The sequence below is a fragment of the Fusarium poae genome, chromosome 4, assembly GCF_019609905.1.
Source record: "Fusarium poae strain DAOMC 252244 chromosome 4, whole genome shotgun sequence".
NCBI lineage: Eukaryota > Fungi > Ascomycota > Sordariomycetes > Hypocreales > Nectriaceae > Fusarium > Fusarium poae.
Window position 1 is genome coordinate 1,746,907 of NC_058402.1, and position 23,418 is coordinate 1,770,324.

At 49.0% G+C, this 23,418-nt stretch overlaps 6 protein-coding genes across 6 annotated transcripts; 4 read left to right on the plus strand and 2 right to left on the minus strand.

The window, feature by feature from the left end:
• Window positions 1–642: 642 nt before the first annotated feature.
• Window positions 643–3,441, plus strand: FPOAC1_010661 (uncharacterized protein; the record flags this gene model as incomplete). The annotated part of the gene is made up of 4 exons (XM_044855050.1): window positions 643–793; window positions 855–1,691; window positions 1,749–2,341; window positions 2,395–3,441. 4 exons carry the CDS (start codon window positions 643–645, stop codon window positions 3,439–3,441), a joined length of 2,628 nt encoding a protein of 875 aa, XP_044702363.1.
• Window positions 3,442–4,559: 1,118 nt separating this feature from the next.
• FPOAC1_010662 (uncharacterized protein) lies at window positions 4,560–6,877 on the plus strand (the record flags this gene model as incomplete). Its single annotated transcript, XM_044855051.1, has 3 exons — window positions 4,560–4,638; window positions 4,735–5,845; window positions 5,899–6,877. The coding sequence occupies 3 exons, from the start codon at window positions 4,560–4,562 to the stop codon at window positions 6,875–6,877; spliced, it is 2,169 nt and encodes a 722-aa protein (XP_044702364.1).
• Window positions 6,878–7,481: 604 nt separating this feature from the next.
• Window positions 7,482–9,103, plus strand: FPOAC1_010663 (uncharacterized protein; the record flags this gene model as incomplete). Its single annotated transcript, XM_044855052.1, has 3 exons — window positions 7,482–8,475; window positions 8,531–8,669; window positions 8,725–9,103. The coding sequence occupies 3 exons, from the start codon at window positions 7,482–7,484 to the stop codon at window positions 9,101–9,103; spliced, it is 1,512 nt and encodes a 503-aa protein (XP_044702365.1).
• Window positions 9,104–11,181: 2,078 nt separating this feature from the next.
• FPOAC1_010664 (uncharacterized protein) lies at window positions 11,182–12,249 on the minus strand (the record flags this gene model as incomplete). The annotated part of the gene is made up of 1 exon (XM_044855053.1): window positions 11,182–12,249. One exon carries the CDS (start codon window positions 12,247–12,249, stop codon window positions 11,182–11,184), a length of 1,068 nt encoding a protein of 355 aa, XP_044702366.1.
• A 6,625-nt stretch (window positions 12,250–18,874) lies between these two features.
• Window positions 18,875–21,273, minus strand: FPOAC1_010665 (uncharacterized protein; the record flags this gene model as incomplete). Its single annotated transcript, XM_044855054.1, has 4 exons — window positions 18,875–19,504; window positions 19,555–19,725; window positions 19,776–20,850; window positions 20,909–21,273. 4 exons carry the CDS (start codon window positions 21,271–21,273, stop codon window positions 18,875–18,877), a joined length of 2,241 nt encoding a protein of 746 aa, XP_044702367.1.
• Window positions 21,274–22,129: 856 nt separating this feature from the next.
• FPOAC1_010666 (uncharacterized protein) lies at window positions 22,130–23,268 on the plus strand (the record flags this gene model as incomplete). Its single annotated transcript, XM_044855055.1, has 3 exons — window positions 22,130–22,331; window positions 22,402–23,048; window positions 23,125–23,268. 3 exons carry the CDS (start codon window positions 22,130–22,132, stop codon window positions 23,266–23,268), a joined length of 993 nt encoding a protein of 330 aa, XP_044702368.1.
• Between the last annotated feature and the right edge of the window lie 150 nt (window positions 23,269–23,418).

A 23,418-nucleotide genomic window follows, 5' to 3' on the forward strand; every position in this document is an offset into this window, starting at 1 on the left:
ATTTACAATCCATCGCGTTTCCTCCTCCTGCGCCATCATTTTTCAAATCCCTCTCTTGTCCTATTCGCACCTTTTACCTTCACAAACGACTTTTGCGGCGTTGTTTCCCAACTCACCAGCTAATATCCGCCCCTCGCGTCTCAGCTTCGATTGGACTTTCGAATTAAACGAATCCTGCCGCCAACCGACAGCTCCCGCCACCGCGACGCCAGTTTGACAGCCTGTCCGACCCTCTGCAGGCGGAAACAACCATTTGGCTGTACCACCAAACTAGGTTCATTCAATCAAGACGACTCGACAAACGTCGCATACGTCCACTCGGAGACAACTCGAAACCTGGGCCTCTACCCTTCGTTCCTACGACCAGTTCCTCGTATCGGCTCGAATGTCGTGCAGCTGTTGAGTCAATTTAGCTAGGCTGCTTCGCGATCGCTATTTCAATCACCACCTCTTTAGACCCGACCACAATCTGCTCGCACTCTTTAGGCCCTTCTCCAGCTGGACTTGCAAAACAATCTGGTCTCCGGCATTGCGCGAGGCTATTTTAGTTTGGTAAATCGCCTTATCTTGGTACAAAATTTCAAAACTGCCCGAAGGGCCACGGTGCTCCAGTCGCGAGACTGGTAGCTCTCCATGAGCACCATGGAACGCGCCTCCTGTCACATAATCTATGTCAATCGCAATGTGAGCGAAGATGGCTTAATTCGTCGCACTTCTGGCGACGCCGCATCCGATTGGGCAACGGATGAGGCTCGTCAGGTTGTACAGCCTTTGTTGGATGCCTTTGGTGACGGTTCGTTCTTCGTTATGATGTCGACATGAGTCATTTCTCCACTTACTAACAAATTATGCAGTTCACGTTTGCGCAACTGGAGGCGGTTGTTTGACGAAATTGTTTGAATTACAGGAGGGTTCCATGCTTGACCTAAAGCCAACTCTAGTACTGCTTGATACACCAAAAGACGATTCGATTCCTGACAGAAGGAGAAGGCTGTCATCCCCTTCCCCCTCCTGTAATTCCTCATCAGAGAATGTCGACATTCACACCCCAGACGAAGATCTGTACGGCCTGGGCCTGTTGCAGAAAATCATCACCGAAGCGCACCTGCGTGGCATGTCTAAGCTTGTTGTCCCGATCCCGGTGATCAGTAATTCCGAGCCAGAACAAACTTACACTAATGGACAAATGACCGACGGTACTGTTGAGCAAATTCGTTTGCCATTGGCACCGCTCGACACGAATCGTCAACTCATAAGAAGATGCCTGGATCTGGGGGCCGTCGACGTCATTATCTGTCCAATGAGCACTAAGTGCATTACGAGTCTGGAGATTTGCGCTTATCGAGCCCACAGAGATGCAGCCAAGGAGCAATCAACCCTGTTAGAGATTAGGCAAGGCCGAAAGCGTTCATGGGTTGGTGTCAACGAAGAGAAACCGTTCGCGTATCTGCGCGAAGCGATGGTTTCTGGACTTATGAAGGGAATTTGCCGCTTAGGCACCAGCGACGACCAGATCAACAATGCTCATGTTGCTGTTTCCTCAGAACGGCAATCTGCCATCGCTGAAGCGATAGGAACCTGGCGCTTCTGTGCTCATTCGTTCACTGATGATGAGCTGTTGGTTGCTGCGATGGACATGTTTAGACACGCCTTGGCAATGCCTGAACTTGAGCGTTGGCGGATACATGCAGGTATGTGTCCACTGTTTTGAACTGGTGTCGGCTATTCGCATACTGACTCAGCTCCAGATCAACTAATCAGCTTTCTCGTTGCTTGCCGTGCTGCATACAACAGTTTTGTTCCGTATCACAATTTCCGACATGTGGTGGATGTATTGCAAGCTACGTTTAATTTCCTGGTACACATTGGTGCTCTCGCGCCCTATCCCTCGGGGGGCGAACCCCCACCAATGCCTGAAAAATCACCAATGGCGTCTCTCATCACTCCCTTCGAAGCTTTGACGCTTCTGATCACCGCTATCGGTCACGACGTTGGGCATCCGGGTGTGAATAACGGGTTTCTTGTGACACTAAATGCTCCCTTGGCCCAGCTGTATAACGATCGATCCGTTCTGGAGTCGTTCCACTGTGCAGCCTATTCACAGATCCTTCGCCGATACTGGCCATCCGCCTTCGAAGACACAAAGATGCGTAACCTTATGATCAGCTCCATATTGGCTACGGATATGGGTCTGCATTTCGATTATATGAAAAAGCTCGGAGATGTCCAAGAGCGACTTCAGGCGAGCAACACGACTGATGGGTGGAATGGCCGGCAGATTGAAGAGAACAAGTCATTGGCTTGTTCGCTCCTCATCAAATGTGCCGACATCAGTAATGTGGTATGTTGGCATGTTCTCACCATGACCTAGTCGAATGCTAATAAGAAATCCAGGCACGAAGTCACGAAATAGCCTTACAATGGACCTACATTTTATCAGAGGAATTCTCCCGACAGGCTTCAATGGAAAGCGAGCTCAGCATCCAATCATCACTCATGACGCCGCCTAAGCAAGACATGGCTTCACTGGCTAAAGGCCAACTCGGCTTCATGAATCTGTTTGCCACCCCGTTATTTCAGGGCGTTGCCGATATCATGCCCACTATGCAGTATACCGTCGACGAGCTTGAAATGAATAAGAGTCTCTTCGAGCTGAAACTTCAACAAGAGAAGGAAAAGCAGCCGTTAGACGATCCGGTCCGAAGGCGTCTTCTTAAAGAGGGTACATTCTCGCCGAGAACTATGAGCTTCGCGGTACCCCAAGAGGAGGAAAAGGAGGAGAGAAGAGACATGGCGCCGCTATTTGAAGCACTAGACCGAGCATCGGACAAGACACCGGTTGGCAATGGTGAGCTTCCAATGCCACGTTCGGAGAGTGAGGGTCTATCGCCGGCCGATAGTCAGAGGACAATGGGACCATCACCTGTGAATGGTGCAGCTGTAGAATCCAAAGATTCTGATGGATCAGTATCAACATTCGACGCAGTTAGAGAACTGGCGAACAGTGACCCGTTCCAGACGCAGACTAGGAGGGATTCAGCGAAACAACGATCAAGCGAGACGACCGACGGGAGTGTATCTGGCGCTTGCTCCGGCGATTGGGTTTCGCAAGCGACAAGCGCCACAACGGGCAAGATGCCAATGTCACCAAGTACACGGGGTACGAGCATTGTGAGCAGGGACTCGACTGAGCACGCGACCGGTATCCCAAAGATCAACGTCGATACAGCCAGTCTGAAAGAAAGTTCAGGGACACTTCGCCATGATTATTCGCCTGTTGATGATGAGACGAGATCAGACGCGAGCACGACAGGCGGAAGTATTGGCAAAGCCGAAGGCAAGTCACTACGGAAGAAGACAAGCAGATTCAGGATAAAGGACTTCCCCTTCTTCAGGAAACACAAGGGCGCAAACTCGCCGTCCACCGCGGATACGACTTGATGAAGGAGGTATCACAGCACTCGTCAGTCAGGAGCGGAAGGAGAAGGATGCCTAGGGCAACCGCCACGAGGAATCGATGGAGGTGAAGAGGCAAAGAGCTGGGCGACTCAGGGTTGTAGGGGGTTGTAACGGTCCAGTATTGCGGAATCGGTTATGTATAGGGTTTTGATTTTAAGGAAGTGTCGGTTTGAGTCGCCCTAAATGTTGCAGTATATACTTGTACAATACCTGAGGATGGACGGGGCTTTGGTGAAGAAGCCTGTCTGACTTGCAGCTCAGAGGGCCCCAGTCGGGGTTTAAGGCGGGATGACACAAAGAAGCATATCCAGTCAGAAGCATCTGAGAATGGAACTGCGATTAGGGCCGGAACTGGGAAGGACTACTGGCGTTGGCGCAAGGTTGGGATGGGATGGACTGGAATTCGGACGGGACGGGACGGTGACGAAGGAAATGTATCAAAACCAAGGAGTGCGGGAAGGGCGCGGAAAGGATTTGCTTAATCGTCCTGGGTTGGGCATATATGGTACAGGATGATTGATGGACGTGGGTGTTGGTGTTGATTGAGTCAGTACCTTCGTAGTTCATACGGCTGCGAGGCCATGATTACTTGCATGCAAACGCATGAGATATCTTGTTAAATGATAAAGACACTTTGAAGCCAAAAAAAGGATTGAAAACATGCATTTCGCATATGTTATCACTTTAGTAGTAGGATATAGGCATCCCAGACACAATGTTACGTTGGTGATGATTTTTTCTAGCCTTGTGCTTGGGACCTCTAGCTAATGATTGACAAAGACGCTCTGTAGGCAGTAGTTTTGGTTAGATGATCTGTTAGTAAGTGATAGGTAGATACCTAGGCAGTATCGACAAACTGATGTTTGCCTCCAATCCGTACGATAAAAGTGCGGTACTTTGGCTTTGGCACCAGTCGGCTTCTGAATGAGATGTGATAGGCCACAACTTCCGAGGGCGTGCCTTCCACAGTATATCATCCACTTGACCCACAAGGGAAAGACGACTACAGTTCCATTCCTTCCTAAAAAGAGTGATAACTTATACGCGGTGCATGCATCGGAAGTTTCTCTTTAGGTAGTCGACGAAAGTGAACTTGCGAAATGTCCTCGGAAAGGCCTAATACTACAACACGTGCTACTACCGGAGAATCTCTACAGAATGTTAGCAGACGGAGGACCAGTATGTAAACGCATTTCGCTCTTTGACAAGACCAGACTATTCGATATATTCGGTCATAGACATATGTTTTTGTCCAAGTCACTAATCTGGGACCAGATGGGAGAGCATGCATAGCCTGCCATCAACGCAAAGTCCGATGTGATATCCTTGAAAAGGGAACGCCATGCTCTCACTGTCAGTCACAAGATAAGCCCAATAGCTGCGTGATATACGAAAAGAAAAAGACCAGGTCTTCCCGTGTAGCTATTCCACGCCCCTCAAGCCACGTTCCTCTTCAACCTCGTCAGATTGAACAACATCAACAACAGCCACTTCCGTCTGGCCAGCAATGTCTTACCGCTCCAGCTACTCCAAGCGCAACGAGGCTCTGGCCAGAAGGTCCCGTTGACCCTATCGCCCGACCTAGTTCAGCAGTTGGGTATCAACACCACCATGACTCCCCTATAACGATGCAAGACTCTGCCGAGAACGAAGAGACGTATGAGACACGTAACCTCGCAGACTTTATAGGACAAGATCTTCCCAAAGTAGGCGAAATAACGAGGTCTGAACGTCTCTTCTTCATCGGCACTGAGTTCTCCAATCTCAACTACCTCGTACGTCATCGAGCGTTGAGAAAGGACCAAAAAGATGTCCTACACTTTGGTACTCGCCGACTTGCTCGGAAAATCCCTTCGGTACCTGAAGAGGCTCTGAAGCTGCCCCCTAAAGCACTGGCCGATGTTCTTGTCAAGGCTTATTTCGACCACGTCAACCGGGGGTTTCCCATTGTTGACGAGGATGAGTTCATGGAAATTTACAACGGGTCCGATGTACCAAAGCTGGTATCACTTCCCTTGTTAAATGCAATATTTCTCGTGGGCGCACATGTCCTCTCATCGACCCGCGAGGATTGCCGTGCTAGCACAGATATCTTCTTCCACAGAGCCAAGCTCCTATTTGACTACCGCTTTGAACAGCATCGCGAGACATATCTACAGACTGCTCTTCTCTTAACATGGCAGTGTGATAACCTTGAAGACATAGTTAGCAACAGTTGGCACTTGGTTGGCGTTGCGAGTCGAGTCGCGTTTGGAATGGGTATGCATCGTGAAGCGAGGCCATCAACACTGAACGCCATGGACAAACGTCAGTGGGTTAGGCTCTGGTGGTGTCTGTTTCAGTTCGACGTTGTCGTCTCAGCCTCCTACGGTCGACCGCAGGCTATGTGAGATCTCATTTAATACTGCACTCTTTGAGTACTTTCACTGACATGGACAGACACCTCGAAGAATCAGACACGCCGATGCTTGATGAGAGCCATTTCCAAGGCATCCCTGAAGCAAACACAACCTTTTCCATCGAACATACGAAGCTCTGCATAATCTTCTCCAGAGCCATGAAACGACGGGTGGCGTTGAAAGCTACGGAAACTGATCGAGTTGCAGCGACGAAACAAGCCGACGAAGAACTTGCCGAGTTTATAACTCAATTACCGCAGAGTCTACAGCTACCGCCTTCCGAACCGAATAGTTGGCAGGCCACTCTCCATCTTTCGTACAACAACTTTCTCATCCTCCTTCACCGACCTCGGCCCCATCAGGAACCAAACCAGCTCTCCACCGATTCCGCCATGAATCTCAGTATCTGCAGTGACGCCGCCGTGACGATCAACTCCATCTTTGAATCTCTCCGGTCAAGAAACGGGTTATGCGGTTTATGGATGCCCTCGATGCATGTGTTGTTTACTTGCTTACTGCATGTTGCTACCGAGCTGAACTCACCCAATCCTCTCGTCGCTGCAAAGTCATCGCGTATGTTTGACTCTCTTCTACATACTCTGCGCGACATGTCACAGTATTGGATATACGCCAAGAGTTTGTTGCGTCTATTTGAGGAGCGGGCGATGTGGACTAAAAGAACAAAGAGTCGCACACAAGGACCCGAAGAGCGAGCATCACCGGATAACAATAGTGTTGATGCATCTGGATTTCCTCTTGGATCAACCCCTCTCGATGACGCCAGCGGCATTCAAAATTCCATTCAAATTCCAGGAGGACCAGCGTATGGCTTCAATTTCGACTTTGGGAGTGGTTTGGGGAGTCAAAATGCACAACAAGGGCTTTCTTATGGTACTGGCTTTGTTGGTAATGACCTTGATATGAATGGAGGCAACAGCACTGAGGGGATGAACTTGTTACCGGTTCCTTCGATGCTGGAGTTTTTATTAGCTGGAGTTGATAATCAGTATGACTTTTGATCTTGAGGCTGGTATATTACAATGACTTATTTCCGCCATATTCTATGCATGATTCATTGTCTATTTCCTTGCATGTGAAAGTTCATCGAAACCCCCACGTTGACTCCAGAATAAAAAGCCATTTGACATGATCCATGATCATTCTAGACTTTTCTTTTTGCCGACTACCCAGCAAGAACACACCCTAGGGCTCGGAGCGACAAGAAAAAAATCATGAACTACCGTCCAGACAAGGATCTTTTGGTCGTCTCGGAAGTGTTCAACCAATCGTCTCTCACCCTTGTCTCGTCTCGAGAATTATTGCTTTAGAAGCATCAGCGCCATCGGCGAAAACAGACCAATCACGATGCACAGAACTTCATCGACATATACACAAAAACCGAAAGGTCGCGCCCTTCACTGACTACGGTGAGAGAAGATTTGAAATGTAAGAAAAATATCATCGATATCCACTGTGGAAACATACTCGTAGAGATGGGGAATGTTGTTTTACTATTTAGATAGAATGAGTCCGTCCGTTGCTTCGGCTCAGTTCATCTCAGCCATATATATACATATATATATACATACATACATATTAAGACTTTGTGATTTATCAAAAATCATGGGTTTGAACGAGACTCAACTCTTCGGCCAAGATGTCACAAGAGATAACACAACAACTGTCGATATCGAAAACAGACACGACTCTTCAGATGAATCCGCCTGGTCTGATACAGAGTCTTGGGACCCCCTCAAGCTCTCCCCTATGAGAAAACTTCACATTGTCATTGCTGGCTTCACTTGCACCTTTAACGGAAACTTTGGCTCCTCCATGCCTTCGGGCGCTCTCGATATCATCGCCGAAAAGTTCAACGTTACAGATCCCGTCTACCTTATCCTCCTCAACTCTCTATACATGGTCGGCTACGTTCTCGGTCCTCTCCTCTTCGGCCCTTTAAGCGAGTACATTGGCCGTCGACCTGTTTTGATCGGTACATACTTGGGCTATATCCTGTTCATGTTCCTTTCTTCTGCATCGCCCAATTATGCAGCGCTCTTGGTCTTTAGGTTGCTCTGTGGTATTTCCGCTGCGGCTCCTACGACGGTTATTGGAGGTCTGTATGCAGATATCCTTGACGACCCTTCAGTCCGAGGCAACGCCATGGCTCTTTACATGACCGTTACCACGATTGGTCCCCTGATCGGACCTATTGTTTCTGGTTTCTCATCCACGGTCTCCTGGCGCTGGCCCTTCTGGATCGCCGGCATGATGGCAGTTGCAGGCCTTCCTCTAGTCCTCACCATCCCCGAGACGTACGCCCCTGTTCTTCACAACAAGATGGTCAAGGCGCATATCAAGAGAAGGGAGAAGCAGAACAAGAAGAACAAAGCCGAGTCTACCCAAGAGGAAGCCTTGGAGCTGAAGCCTTTCAATGTTCGAAAGATCTTCCTCCGACCTATGAAGCTACTCTTCACTGAGCCTATCCTTGCATCCACTTCAGTTTATCTGACCTTGGCCTATTCTGTCTTTTATCTCATGTTCCAGGCTTATCCTCGTGTGTTTCAAGGATTTTACAATCTGTCTCCTGGAATGGCAGGACTCGCTTATATCCCCTGTAAGTTCTATCTCGTGGGCGTCACTATCACTCGCATGCTAACCTCAAGGCGCAGTCTGTGTTGGTGTTATACTTTCTCTTGGAGTTTTTGCTGTCTACACGCGATACCATGACAAGCAAACGGCCGCTGGTGCAGAGTGGACAAAGAACCACATCTATCGACGACTTCCCCTCGCTTGCATCGCTTCCCCTTGGTATGCTACTCCTTTCCGAATACTCACCCAACTGTGTGCTAACAAACACCTATAGCATGGTCGTCTCTCTCTTCTGGCTCGGCTGGACCGTCTGGCCCTCTGTATCCCCTATTGTTCCCACTCTCGGCGGCATCTTTTTCGGTCTCGGCTTTCAGCTGCTGTTCATGGGAATGACAAACTACCTCACCGACGTCTTCCGAAGTCACTCTGCCTCTGCTCTCGGTGCTGCTGCCATGTTGCGATCCATCGGCGCTACCACTCTGCCGCTTGCTGCTGATAGTATGTACGCCAACTTGGGCATTCACTGGGCACCTTCAGTCCTTGCTTTTATTGCTCTAGTCATGGGCGTTATTCCCTTTATCTTTATCAGATATGGAGATCGCCTGGCACGCAGCAGCAAGACTGCCCGAGAGGCGTTTGCCATCCAGGAATGAGCAACCTGGCAGAGCTTGAAAGACGACTATACGACATCATTTTTGAATCATGAACTAAAGGTGGAAAATATCTACCATTGCATATACGGCGTTTATCTAGACTACATGTGGGACTTGGATTTGTGGATTAGAACGGTGTGTAAAGAATAATACTTAATCTTACAAAATCTTATATTAAACCGTTTTGAGCGTCCTGTTCACTGCGCTGGTGCTTATTCAGAACGTCCAAGGTTGTGCCTTTCTCTCCTATGAGATTAAACCTCATGTCATCATTATTTTAGACCCAACACGCACATATTCAGCTTTACATCTAAGATACTGCATAACTTCACTTCACGTATTGCATCGCGTTTGGAGCCAAGGTTTTATTGAACATGTTTTTCATTTGTTTAGTTAATTAACTAATACTGCAACGACAAAACAACGAGCAGGGACGCGTTGTAGCAAAGCAGACTTGTCCTTGTGCAAGGAAATCGCCACCAGGGCGATCTGTTTCCTTGCACGCCATTTGTACCAGCATCTTCAACCGCTGGACTCATCAAAGGTCCAGAAAAGGGTGGTATACACTGCTCAGCAGTCACCGTTCCCTTCTCTTTGGCGGCTACCCATAGGTGTCATAACAGGTCTGGCAGGCCAAACTACTCTGCGACCTGTCGGACACCAAGGGGCTGTAGGGAGATGATCCTACATTCTGCCCTAGGCCATCCTCATCTGGACTCTCATTATTCCAATCACTCCGAAAGTGAGCAGCTGCAGATCCATCCTCGAAGCGGCGTTCTCCACTCACCCAAAGGCCCGTCTAGCAGGCTCAATTGGCAAAGTGGTTGTCACCTCGACTGCGTAATCTCCAACCGTTCACTTTCGGGCGCTGGAAGTACTTGAGAGAAAAGATGTTTTTGGTGGTTGGGAAGGGCAGCGGCCAGACAGAGACTGCGTAACCAAATCTGCACAGCAGACGTGGAGCGCAGCTCATTGGAAGAATCCCATGATTTCACTCCGTCTTTCCATTCCCACGCGTCCGGTTGAGTTTGGAACGCCGGCGCTAGGTGGTGATCCCGTTTGACAACCAGTGTCAAGCCTTTACGGGTATATTCCAGATATTTCCGAAGTGGCTACGCGATATGTAGTCGAGACGACCTTGCGGTCAGAATTAGCATCCTGGAGCCGGTCCAGTTACCATCTGTTGTGCTAGTCGTCGTGCCGAATGAAGTGTGAAGCTCAGCGCTCGATAGGCTTTCGAAAAGAAGTCATGTTCGACGTCAAGCCGAGTATTCGTGATTCTGTTCGTAAGTCGCATCATGTCTGAAAAGTAGTCGTCATTCGTCATCGAGTCGTAGAAAAGGTCGTCATTAAAATAGAATCGTCGTGAATCGGGAAAAGCCAAGGAAAGAAGCAAAAGTATGTGTCGATTCGAGTTGTTGAACTCTGGTGTTGTCCTTGTTGGGGGGTATCTTCCAAGAAGCCTCTCTAAACCGAACATATGAAAAGAAGAAGGAAAAAAGAAAGTTCCAAGGATATCAGCGAAGATTCCATAGAGAAGTTTCTGTCTCGGACTGAGCCGAGCGTCGTGCATTGCTGCGTGTACGTCTTTTTCTTGAGAACCAAAGATGACGGAAGGAAAAAGGCCAAAATGAAACAAGCCGCCTGTATCGGGTCCCTGCCAGTTGTAAATGCATCCAAATACCCGCCCCGGATCCAGCCATATGGTGTTGTGGTAGATGAAAGAAAAGTCCAGAGACGATAGGAGTTGTGTGAACGACCGTTGAAGAGTTGTTTCCCGGAGAGGAATAATAGACCAAATTCTCCGAAACCCAAAAGAACGCTTGCTATGAAGACAAAAGAAAGATATAAAAAAGACCAAAAAAAAACAATGCGAGAGGGGATATTCTTAAGACTTGTTCGAAACACCGTTCCTTATGCAATAAACGCCGATATGCCGTGTCCATGATGGATGATAGTTCTATGCCGCTGCGAAATTTGAAAGCTTCAACTTTTCTCCGGGAAACGAGGAAGGGATTGGTGCAGTATTAGTAGCTTGAGGTCGTCACCACTGGATAGCTGTCCTGGGGCCCTGGTTGTCACATAATGGTTGCATACTCTTGGTATCGATCCCAGCCGAAGCCACTCATACCGCCCATGCCACCCATGCTTCCCATGCCACCCATTCCTCCCATACCCATGCCGATGCCGCATTGAGCGGGAGCGAGCATGCTAGGAAGAGGGAGAGCGGGGATGGGGGCTGTCACTGGAGGCGAGCTCCAATAGAAACCAGCAGTGGAGTGAGGCTGGGTGAAGGCAGGAGTAGGTGACAAGTCGCTCATAGTCATCGGTGCCCAGATGGGACTTGTGTTTGAATCGGCCGATGATGTGACGCTAGGGCTTGAAGGAAGCACTTGCCATGAGTCGACGGCGGCCAAGTTACCATGGTAGCCAGGTTGTGACCACATGTTGTGAGCGGGAGAGCTGGGCAGCAGTGTGGGTTGTCGGACAACTTCAATGACGCGAGGAGGAGGAGGGGGTAGCAGAGGCTTCATGAGAGCGCTGATGTTGTTCTTAACCTCCTCACTCTTGCCGCAGAGCAGTTCGCCGGCACCCTCCTCCTCGAGACCCTCGAGGGCTGAGACGTGGGTGCGGAAAACAAACTTGTTGATGTCCTGGACAAAATCCTCGTGAAGCTTCTTGCACTGTTGTTCCTTGTCGGTCCAGTCGTATGTGTTGGCCTTGGCATCGACACAGTGGATCTCCTTGTGGTACTCAACAAGAGCATCGATGGTATCTTTTGTGAGCTTGTAGGCGACCTCATTTCGCAAAACCATATCAACGTGAACGATATAAGCCTCAACGTGAACGAGCTCATAGTTCATGATAGCCTCGACTAGGGGGTTGGCAGAATCCCGCTTGAAATCGGACTCGGGTGTCTTGGGCAACATGAGCGATGTCAATGTCCAGATGGCATTTGGCGATGATAGAGTCTCGGTAAGACATCGCTGATGTTGAGGGACAGAGTTGAGAGGACGCTTGACACGGTTGATACGCTTGAGTGTTTGTGTAAGCCAAGGCTCAACTTTTGAACCCAAGACGACGTTGACGGATGAAGCCCGAGGAGCGAAGGCGGCGGCCGACGCCGGAAGGAGTTGGACGGGCATGTTAGTGAAGCGGAGGGCGGGGCGAAGAAAGTCTAAGCGGAGCGGAACGGAGCGGAGCGGGGGGATATCGCTGAACGGTAGGGTAACGGAGACGTTTTAATAAACGTCAAACGCTTGTCGCTGCGTCTATCGCAAAGAATACGGCGCGGGGGATATCGAACAAGAATATATATAAGAAAAAGGGATACGTCGGAAGACGGAGCAGAGCAGGGACTCGGGAGTTGTAGATGGGATAGGATAGTACTTGTGCGGGCGGAATGGCGTAGTAATAAGTTGTTTGGCGGCAAGGTACTATAGATATTGTCTTGTCGTATCTTTCTGAGTGAAATCACCTGCTAAGCTGCCGCAACCGAGTAAAAGAAAAGAGAACGTAGGACGAATTGCTCGTAAAGAAGAAGAAGAAGGGAAAAGGGAAAACGGAGGGTGGCAGGTGGTGTGGGGAGATGATATACGGGTTGAGTAAGGCAAGTAAGTGCTCTAACTATAGCGGTAGTAATGGTTGTGTGGGTAAAACCTGAACGGAAGGCGCTGGTCAGGTCTGGGATGGGTATGTATTCCTTTTAGTTTAGTTTGGTTTTTCTTGGTACAACTTTGAGCGGGGGGCTAGTGAGCTAAAAAGCAGCCCTGTATTTTGTAGTCTTTAGTGGTGGCTACAGGTGACGGCCCACTGGAAGAGGGAGCCAAGCCACCTCATCTTTTGCGCTGGCCATAGTCAGTCATCCATAGTTGCATTTGGGAGATGCCCGCAGATGCAATGCACGGCACTGACCACTTCCGGGGTGTCTCGGAGTAGAGGGTGTAAGTATTGTCTAGCGCAGTGTTGTAGGAAAGGCATCCATTCCTCGGAGGAGGCGTGCGGCTGTGTTTTGACCTGCATTGCATATGCTGGCTGACCCAGGTCGGGCATCCTAAGAGGCAATAATTCATGGCACGGGCTATCTGTACCTTGCGTATTGTCTTGTATTCCATGACAACAACAGGAACAGCTGAGGAGATGAGGAGATGCATGCCGACGGCACACAAAAATGTTTTCTAGGGTATAATCTACTATAGCATTGGTATTGATTGAGTCACAACCTCAACGGATCCCCGTCTAGGGCAGAAACTTGAATAAGAAAAGAAAAAAAAAAGGTGTCGTGTGGGTGTGGCGTTGGGTCAAGTACCGATACTTGCCATTGTAGCGACCACAAGTACCCACTTCTAGGTACTAATGCTCTGTACCGGTGCCAGTGTCAGTGCCAGTAGAGGCATCTCTGACTTAGGTGGTGATTCTCTTATTCGGACTCATCCAAGACACGACCTCTCCTTGGAGTTGCATCAGCATTTCTCTCACAACTTTGTGTTTCCACTAAATAGGATCTCTAATGAATGAATCAATATCACATGTTCCTAAATCATCTCACCATTTAACGTCTTACCACACTCCGACGCTTAGACTATGCCATACCCTGTCCTAGCCGCTCTCCTGGCTTTGGCAGGAAACAAGAAACGAAACAACCGCCGGCGCTTCTCCCAATCCCCTGTCTCATCCTGGTCTATTATCTATGACAGAGTGGTAATTGTATGTGCCGTACTTGAGATTAGTGTACGCCTTGCTAGCCGATCAAGCGTCTGTAGAGTAGTATAGCCCCTAACTGATATAGACTGTCGTCGTAACCACACTTGAACATTTACAAGCAAAATCTGAAAAGTGACAAGTTACGTTCCTGCAGTTTTACTAACAGGCCACTCTTGTTTGTTCTCACATAGTAACCTAGTTAGAAAACAGGCTAGTTCCTATACAACTCTTACAGAGGTTGGCCCGCTTCCTGACGATACTCTCTCTTTCTACACTTGCAGTATTATGCGACCTCCTCTTGGGCCGATCAATGGCTCGTTACGACTCTTCCTACCTTGCCGAAGTCTACTCCTGTAAGCCTGTGCTCCTATGGCATGTTGTTCCTGCCACATTGACCCTTGCCTGCCGAGTGTTCCCGTAGCTCACAATCACAAGCAAGCGAGGAGGACCTTTGAACTTTTGAAGGAGGGGGGATTTTGAAGCGCCGCTTATGCAAGCTTCAAAATCTAGCAAAGCCTTCAGGGCGGATCTGGCCGCCGTCTCTGTTTCCACAAGAGACATCTGCCGTCCTGCTCATTCGTGCCCTCACGCTGGATGGGCCGAGCAGAGACAATGATGTGCTCCATTGTTCCGTGTTCCACAATCTTCGAGGCACGCACGACTCGGTCCATCACACCCTAATCGGGACTTTGTGTCGATTATTCTCGGAGCTGACACCTCAGGATCTTCAGCTGAAGACATGGTAATACTGTGGTATCAACGACGTGACCATCTTGTCAATGAGGATGCAACAGACGCTTTGTCCAGCCAAGAGAATTGTTATGAGATGACTTGCATAACATACGCATAGCATAGCACCTGCCTGCCTGCCCATCTGCACTACCAGATGCACGAATGCTCGGCTTTTCGACGTAGTTGCATGAGTTCTTTAGCTGATTTAGTGACCAATATCAAGCCCACTTGGTTGATGTGAGTCGCCGTCCCCCCATCGTGAATATTATCATTTTTTGTCGGCCGACGATACCAATTGCACCGTCGCATACATGACAGTAAACTTGTGGTTCTAGGACCGACCGAAAAGCCCTGATCCCCGTCCTCCGCCCTACTCTCAAGATTGAAGCACATCTAAGGGGCATCTTCACCCTCAACGGCTCGGTCCCCATCAGGTTGCGGTCGCTCCCGTCGCTCCCGTCTCGTCTTTAAGGGGAAATCAGGTTTCTCACGATGTGGTTGGCCATAAGAGATGACAAGATCCCTTCAAGTTTCCCAAGCTGAGGAGACTTGATCCATGCATCATTAAACCCTAGGTCCTAATTACCAGAAAAGGAGAGGACACTTATCCAGATGGGAGGAAGGGGAAGAGCATGGAGGTTAGATCAGGGCCGATGAGGGGGGATGATGGGATCCCAAAAGACTGGAGAGGAACGAGAGCCCATCGATGGGCTGGTACGAACAAGAGCAATCCATGCTAGTGTCAGACGTGAGGTGAGGCTCTCATGGAAGTGCACTTATAGCGTCTGATTGGTTGGAAGAAAGATGCTATGAACCAATCACAACAATAGACATTTCTCGGCTCTAGTCCCAGCATCCAATCATGGTTCATAGATGGCTCAAGACAAAGAGAGCTGGGGAGACCAGGCAAAGGGTCATGGAGTCGTCGTAAAACCCAATCCTAAAGAGGAATTTGAGTTACTTTGTCAATCTCAGAAACTCTCCAGGAGGCGCTTGACCTTTGGTGCTGGTTGGTATTGGAGTCAAAGCTCCATCTTTCCATCCGCTACGGGCTGTTGGAGACTTGATGCATTCCAGGGAGCGGGCACTGGGACCGAATATCGACAAAATCCCTGTGAGTTTTCTTGGAGAAATATTCAAGGGGTCGTCCCCGCAGAGGAGGTCGGGCAAGTGGTCGCTTTCCCTCCTGTTGTTGGACCTCGTGGTACCGTTCTAGAAGCATGAGAGTATCAGACAATTTACCCTTGCATGACCGCGCGGCCAATGGCCATTACCTGAGGCCATAACTGTCGAAATGAATGATATGTGCGCCGCGTTCACAGACGCGACTGTCAGGCACTGCAGTCGATGCTACAACACCACCTAGTGTCAAGTTGGATGGACGGAAAATGGCTGGCTGGGTCCGCTGATCGTTCGGCCGCTTGCCGGATCCTAAGACTCGAGAGGGATAAAGATTCGATATGAGCACGTGCATCCCCCAATATTGACTCTTGCAAGGACCTACTAAGGTAGGTAGGTAGGTACCGATACCAACGACTGTACATGACGGTTGTACTGGTGGAAAGCGAGGAAATGCAGGGTTCATCAGGTACGAATTGGGAGTGCCACTGACCCGGTACTGTGGCGCAGTCTACGTACCCGGTACTATTTTTGGGGTCCAGAAATGCTTGGTAGCTACGTCGCCCAGATTTACCCTTTGAATGTTTGGACTATCAGTTAGTAGATCTCCTGGACTGCTGATCTACAATTCTGTAAACTACAATTCTGCCTTTCTCTATACCCGTCCTGATAGTGCATGAATATGCATGCATGCAGGCAGGCACATTGTAAAGTACGACCGAAACGGAGGATCCGCATCCGTTCTCCAGCCGTGGCCGCTCACTTGTAACCTGCAGAAGAGTTTTCTATGCCTTCGTCATAGTCGATCACATGAGAGTGTCATTCTGTTTCATGGGGCTGCGCATATTGTGTGTGTGCTTGCCAGAAACCCCATGTTTCACAACGTCTCTCTCTGTAGCCGCCCTCGGAGTCTGTAATGCCGCAGTGACGTCGCTCGCTAAATCACGGGACCCTGGAACACGGTTCACTTGTAGGTTTTACACAGATCGAGTTTTTCTTACCGGTGAGATTAATGCACGGTCAGATCAGATGTGGCGCTTGCAGATGGAATTTGGTCGCTTACTTGGCCGACCGAATGCATGTTTATTTGGCTGCCTGGTAAGCTGAGCGAGTGTCTGTACGTATTTTCTTTATCTTGACTGTGATCAACAGTATGTATGGCCTTGTAGTTGTGTCCCGTCGCATCCGAATCTATAGGGTAGGTGAATCGCCAAGGGAAGCAACTAGAGTACCATTTTCGACATCATAATGATGCTTTGAGTCTAGCGTGTTTGGTTTATTGTTGAAATCTCAATCAAACTGATCACTGATGCCAAAAATAACACAAAATCGAGACATCTCAACGACAGAATAGGACGGGATTGACATATCGAAAGGCCGGAGCGGCGCGGACCCGAAGACGGCAAAAAGGTCCCACAAAAGCCGACCGGTGACTAGACGGACAAGTCCGATAGTGTGGCTGATCATACCAGGGATGTGATACCTAATGAGGAAGTGGCCCCCGGGAGCTGGGGGTTTTGAACAAGTCAGTCTAGCACTTGTCAACGTTGACTAACAAAGTCGGTAAGAAAATTCATAGGTAACAATTACAGCATTTTCGCATACCGCCCAGGCTCTTGGCTACGTATTCGCGAGAAAGCACAAGGCATTTTTTAAATTATCGAAATTTGTGCGTTCATGTTACAGACACTCCCAGCTTATGACATTTACGTCCCTGGTTAGAGTTTAGGTTGGTTTTGTTTTGTTTTAGTGTGATCTTGAAATAGATTGCAAAATGTTGTTGGTACAGCACCACCTAATATCTACGGAGTACAAAGGAGTCTTTGAGATGATCTTCAACTAGTGTGACTTTATGGTGGTAGCGCATGTAGTTTATTGTTTTTGATTGCATCTGAGATTTGTAAAACAATCACCATTAAGAATTCAATTAATTATCTTGACCACTGAATACCTGCCTAGGTAATTACTAAGATATCTCATCACTTGAAAGTTGGTAGGTACCCTGTCAGTGGTTGAGGTGGCATCTGGCGCTCTGGCCAAGTATTTCTCCCATGACGTCGGATCTTTATTCCATCGTCACTTTGATCCATATCGCAACCCTTACCTTACAACAACAGTGACTTTCCGGTTCTTTCCATTGCGCTTTGTTCCCTTGAACAGCTGAAATACTACCAAACAACGCACCCACTAATACCGCTGATCCCAGCTCGGCATTGAAATACCTACAACTACCTAGGTTGGAGTAGAGAGGCATGTCAAAGTCGGACGTGGCTTGCAGATCTCCGGGTGGCTGTGCTCGCTTGTGGCGTGTCCCCCACATGCACGCATTGGGAGGCCTACACTATGACTAGATCGGTGCTACCATCAACCGAGGGAGGCTAGATACTGCTACCTTAGTACTAGGGACAAAGACCGTTGAGAGAGCCGCACTCATGACTCCGAAGGCTCATGCAAAACGTGGCACCAACAACCGCTCCCTCGGATATGGGGCTATAGCTTTGAAACGTTGACTATTACTTTTGCAAGGTTTGGAATATGGAGGATGCCTAAGCTAGTACTGTACTGCAACGTATCCATTTTGCCATGATTTAGTTGAGCTTTGGCCATTACCATGTAAATAGCATTTTTGCCTTTGCCATCTCGCAACATCCATGCTGACTTAGCCTTGTACATACATACACTCAAAAAAGGGAAAATTACTCACACTGACAGCTCAGTAACAATCCATGTCCGCTCTGCTGGCCATATGACATGGCTGTGGCTCAAGTTTCAAGGCACCGCATCCCTGATCAGAGTCACTTTTGTGCTTTCAATGTGGAAAACAACTTCGGACCTGTTTCATCACAGAGCCCTAGTTAGACGACACTACTGTACAGTGGGAACAAGACCAACGAATCCAAGAATTGCCGAGGATGGCAATGCCTGCCAAACAGTAACTTTGCTTTACGAGTTAATGTCACTTTGTTGCCCAGATATGCCGTAGCAAGGGGTTTATGTTGACTCATGTGGATTAGACTGGACCATGGGCCACAGCTCTATCGAGCCAACCCCCTTGCATACGTCTCCTGAGAGATAACACCCAGTCGTTGATAGGATGACAATATCATTACACAGACGACAGCTATACCAGTTCGCTTCCAGCTGCAGTACGGTACAATGCAGCATGTACATACATACATGCTCCTTAGTTCAATATCACTCACTTCACTCACTCTCTCACGCCCTGAGGTCTGCGTCCACGCCGCGCGATATCCAATCCGCAATGGCCATAATGGTGATCATGGGATTCACGCCACTTGCGCTGGGAAACACGCTCCCGTCTGCAACGTACAGATTCTCTGTGCCCCATACCCGGCCCTTCTCGTCCACCACGCCCTCGTCCCTGTTTGCGCTCATACGGCACGTGCCCATCTGATGGGCCGAGCCCCATGTTGTCGTTGGTGGTTTGTTGCCCACTTCACGTACGCGGGCGAGCCAGGCGGCAAAGGCTGGGTCGCTGGTCTCTGGGTCGGCCACTGGTCCCTGGGAGTCCAGAGAATGCTCCGACGAGCTCTCTCCGTTGCGGAGAAAGGGTTCCAGACCGGGGAGGAGAGGGCGTATCTCAGTTGCTCCCGTGACATAGCAGATTTTGGCCAGACCTTCCACGCCCTGCATGGTATGGGCTCGATCATAGTCTGAGGTAGTATAGTCAATGCGAGGTTGGCCAGTCGATGGGTCTGGAAAGACCCTGCCTCCATCGCGGTCTCTTGTTAATGAGATCCATGCATCCATGTGACGGTATTTCGTCATATGAAGTTTTGCATTCAAGCCCCCCATCCATGAGGGTTGAGATAGAATGGTAAACGGCTACAACAAGTCAGAAATGATTCGACAACACCCTCGGACTTGCTACTCACCACCATGCATGTAGTCTCCAGTTTGGCTCCGTAGCCACTACCGTCGGTGTTATCGAACTCCGAAGAGTAGCTTGTGATGATGCCTCCCTCCCAAGGCCTGGTTTCTTCCTTGTATACTGCTGTGACAAAGTTGCAAGGATGTAGGTGCAGATTAGCTCCCACATGTTGGTTCTGTATGGATTAGCCAATGGCCACGGTTCAATGTCGACAAGGAAACGTACAGTAATGCCACTCTTCATGAGAACGAGCGGACTCCATATTGAGCCGGCCGCAAGGATCACCTTCTTGGCTTTGACTACGACCCGTCTCTTGACTCTATCACCAACCGAATCATTCACGCCTCCTTTGCTATCCCTTGAAAGCCAGTTCCCTTCGACGCCAATGGCAGTCTGTTCATCAGAATCAAATATGACATTATCCACCTGAAATCCTTCCATGAATTGCGCACCGGCTTTGGCGGCATCCGGCAGCCAGCTCGTGGCTGGACCTCTCTTCTCAGCTAGGCCACAGCCTAGATGACACTGACCACAAAAGTGCTCCCTGCCACCCGTGTTGACTGGAGCGGGGGATGACGCCCATCCGAGCTTATTTGAACCATTAAGAAGGACCTTGTTGCGGTGATTATGTCGTATCTGATCAGTGCCCGCCTCTTGAAACTCCCACACGCGGTCTAAGCACTCGTCGAATGCAGGAGATGTGAAGAGAGGAAGCCCGGAATCTGCCCATTCCTTTCGCACAAAATCCTGGGGCTTGAGACATACACTCCAGTTGACCGTGCCTCCTCCACCCCATGTGCTGCCAGCAGTCACCGTCGCTCCAGAGTCCTCTGTCGTAAAGAAGCCACCACTATCATACAAATGAGCGCAGGCTGCTTCTTGTGACATGGGGAGGTGCTTGGCAGGGTAGTGATAGGCCTTGTCCACAACGAGGACCTTGTGACCAGCCTCTGCTAGGTTTTTGGCAGACACGCCTCCACCGCAACCAGATCCGACAATGACAACATCAGTCTCGATGAAATGCGGTTCATCACCAGCCTCGATTTGGATAAAGCTGTAATTGAACGATTCTTTTGGCTGCCAGTGCTGGGGCGTATCTGAGTAGCCCGACAGCTGGGGCAGGAGTGAGCTAGCCTGCGCATATGCCTTAAAGGAGAGCGATGACATTGTTTTGGCCAATGCTGACCAGCGCTCGCGAGGGGAGGTAGCCCATGATTTGATGATGGCTTCGCGGACATGGGCAGGCTGGTTGTATATAGGCTGCCAGTAGCCAGTGATGAGGTAGCTGCCCGGGCGGGTTCTTCCCAGTACCTAGCTTAGCTTTTTGGTATTCGAGAATGATATTTGATTAAACTCACGACATTAGACTCAATAGACCAGCCAGACGTTTTTGTTGCGCTGGAGGGGAGCAAGCCAGAGTCCTCATGAGGTTATCCCTGACGCGCTCGTCATAGGCAGGCCTGTCTTGGAGAAAGGCACGAATATTGTCCTTTGTGGCTGGAGCAGCCAAGGACTTTGTACTCTTTTCCAGGACATGATCAATTTCATGATCAGGTAACTGAATCTGACCCTGGTCGTCTGTCACAGCAGACTCGGAGGTGATTGAAGGCAAAACACCATCGACGAGTGCAAAGAGAACGTCCCATTGAATAGGAGTGAAGAAGTCGAATGGTGGAGCATCCGGTAAAGCCGTGGCAACAGGATGAGGTTGTGGAACGGTCATGATATAATGGCGATGAAAATGAGGGAAGTAGTTGGACGAGGAGAGAGTTTGAGACGCTTCTGTCTCACATTCGCTTGACACAAGCCCAAAACATACAGGCACAGGACTATATATGCATGTAGATAATTGGCAACGGGAAAGTTTAGATCCATTTTCTGGACAACATTTGGCCTGTGCCACTGGGAACTAACTCGGTAGGCCTAGACTAGGTAGGGAAAGAACAGGGGCCTGTTAGCCTACCTACTGGGCTGTCTTTTGTTATTTGTGACAGCTGCAATTACAACCATCGCCATTCATTCCACCTAAACTTTGGCAATAAAGTGAGGGGAAGCTCTCCGAAAACGGAAAGGTTTCCTATAAGTCAACTGATAGTCTACTATCATAACAGAAACATCCTCGGCAGTGAGACTCAATCTCGTGATAATTGATCCTCGACAGGTTTAGTTTGCGAGAGAAAACCAACACTTGGCCAGGTCACAGGGATCATCATCAAGCGAGCAGGACAAAGATTCGGTATTCCAGCAGGAAAATGGATGGGTATGTTGCACTGAGACTGAACCTGACACACGATCCATCCATCCATGATCTCAATAATGAAGCTGTTCTTTGTCTACTCAATTTATATTTTATGATAATTGATAGACTTGGAAGTAATATTATCTATATATATCCATTGCTTACTACCTATTCTTAATCATGTAGTTGGTTGCCCAATCATGTCAACTCTTGAACGAGAACCGGCCCCGCCTGGGTATTGAAAGGGCGCCCTCTCTACAAGTGACTACCTATTTTCTTGTGATCTCATCTAAACCTGATATATATATATATATATATCAAAATCAAGAAGCAAAAAGAAATGGATAAATCAAAGGACAAGGCAAGAATCCTGCTCGTTGGCTGTGGAGGAATTGGCTGCATGGCTGCCCTGAATCTCGAATTCGGGGGACAAGCTCAAGTGACAGCTGTATTGCGCTCAAGCTATCAGATTGTCAAAGAGCAAGGCTTCACCATCAATTCCGTCGATCACGGTCAAGTTCGGGGATTCAGACCAACTGACAGTAGGTTGAGTTACACCATAACCGCAATCAATTTGACGCCCTGCTCTCCTTTGCTGACAGTGGTACACAGTCCTATCAGCTGTACCTGATGTCTCCCAATCCGGTATCTCGCCCTTTGACTACATTATCTGTGCCACCAAGAATACCCCAGATGTATCTGCGCCTGTAGCCGAATTGATCCGCCCTGCTGTTACGCCTGGTCACTCTACCATCTTACTCCTCCAGAACGGACTCAACATCGAGGTTCCCCTTCTTGAGGCCTTCCCTGACAATGTCATCCTTTCAGGCATAAGCGTCTGCGGCTCATCCGAACCCGAATCCGGAGTTATTGAGCACAACATACACGATGAGCTAAGCATCGGACCATTTCGCGATATGGGCAACGCTGCGGACCGAGCAAAGGACCTTGTAGCCCGGTACAACGCAGGAGGCCGCTGCACCTGCCACTATGACTCCAACGTTGCGTTCTCGCGATGGAAGAAGCTTCTTTACAACGCTGTATATAACCCAGTTGCTGCCCTGACTAGATTAGACACGGGTGATCTACAGCTTTGTCCTGGTCTTATCGATGAAGTTGTGCGGCCTGGGATGAAAGAGATTCAGGCTGCTGCGGCTGCTTACGGGCAAGAGATTACAGATGAGATGATCGAAGCTACCATTACGACCGAGCCGATTGAGGCCCATGTTCCGCCAAGTATGTTGGTAGATGTCCGAAAGGTAAGTACCTGTGCCAATATTGATGGTCTTGGCTGCTCGCACAACCACCTCTATATCCCTGCTAACATATCTGTAGAGCCAGTACATCGAGTTCGAAAACCTCATTGGAGAGCCCCTTCGTTGTGCACAAGCCCGACAGGTTGCAACTCCTATTCTGCAGAACCATTACTCGCTTACAAAGAGCTATCAGTGGAAGCTTAAGAACAAGAGAATGACTTGAGCAAAAGTCGAATGCGAAACACTCCTCACTTACTACATCACAGTGGTTTCAGAGGATTCTATACTTCTCCGACATAATCTTTGATGTAACTTACACAACTTGGACAACGTTACTGGCTGGAACATGAATGTTTATACAAATGTAATAGAA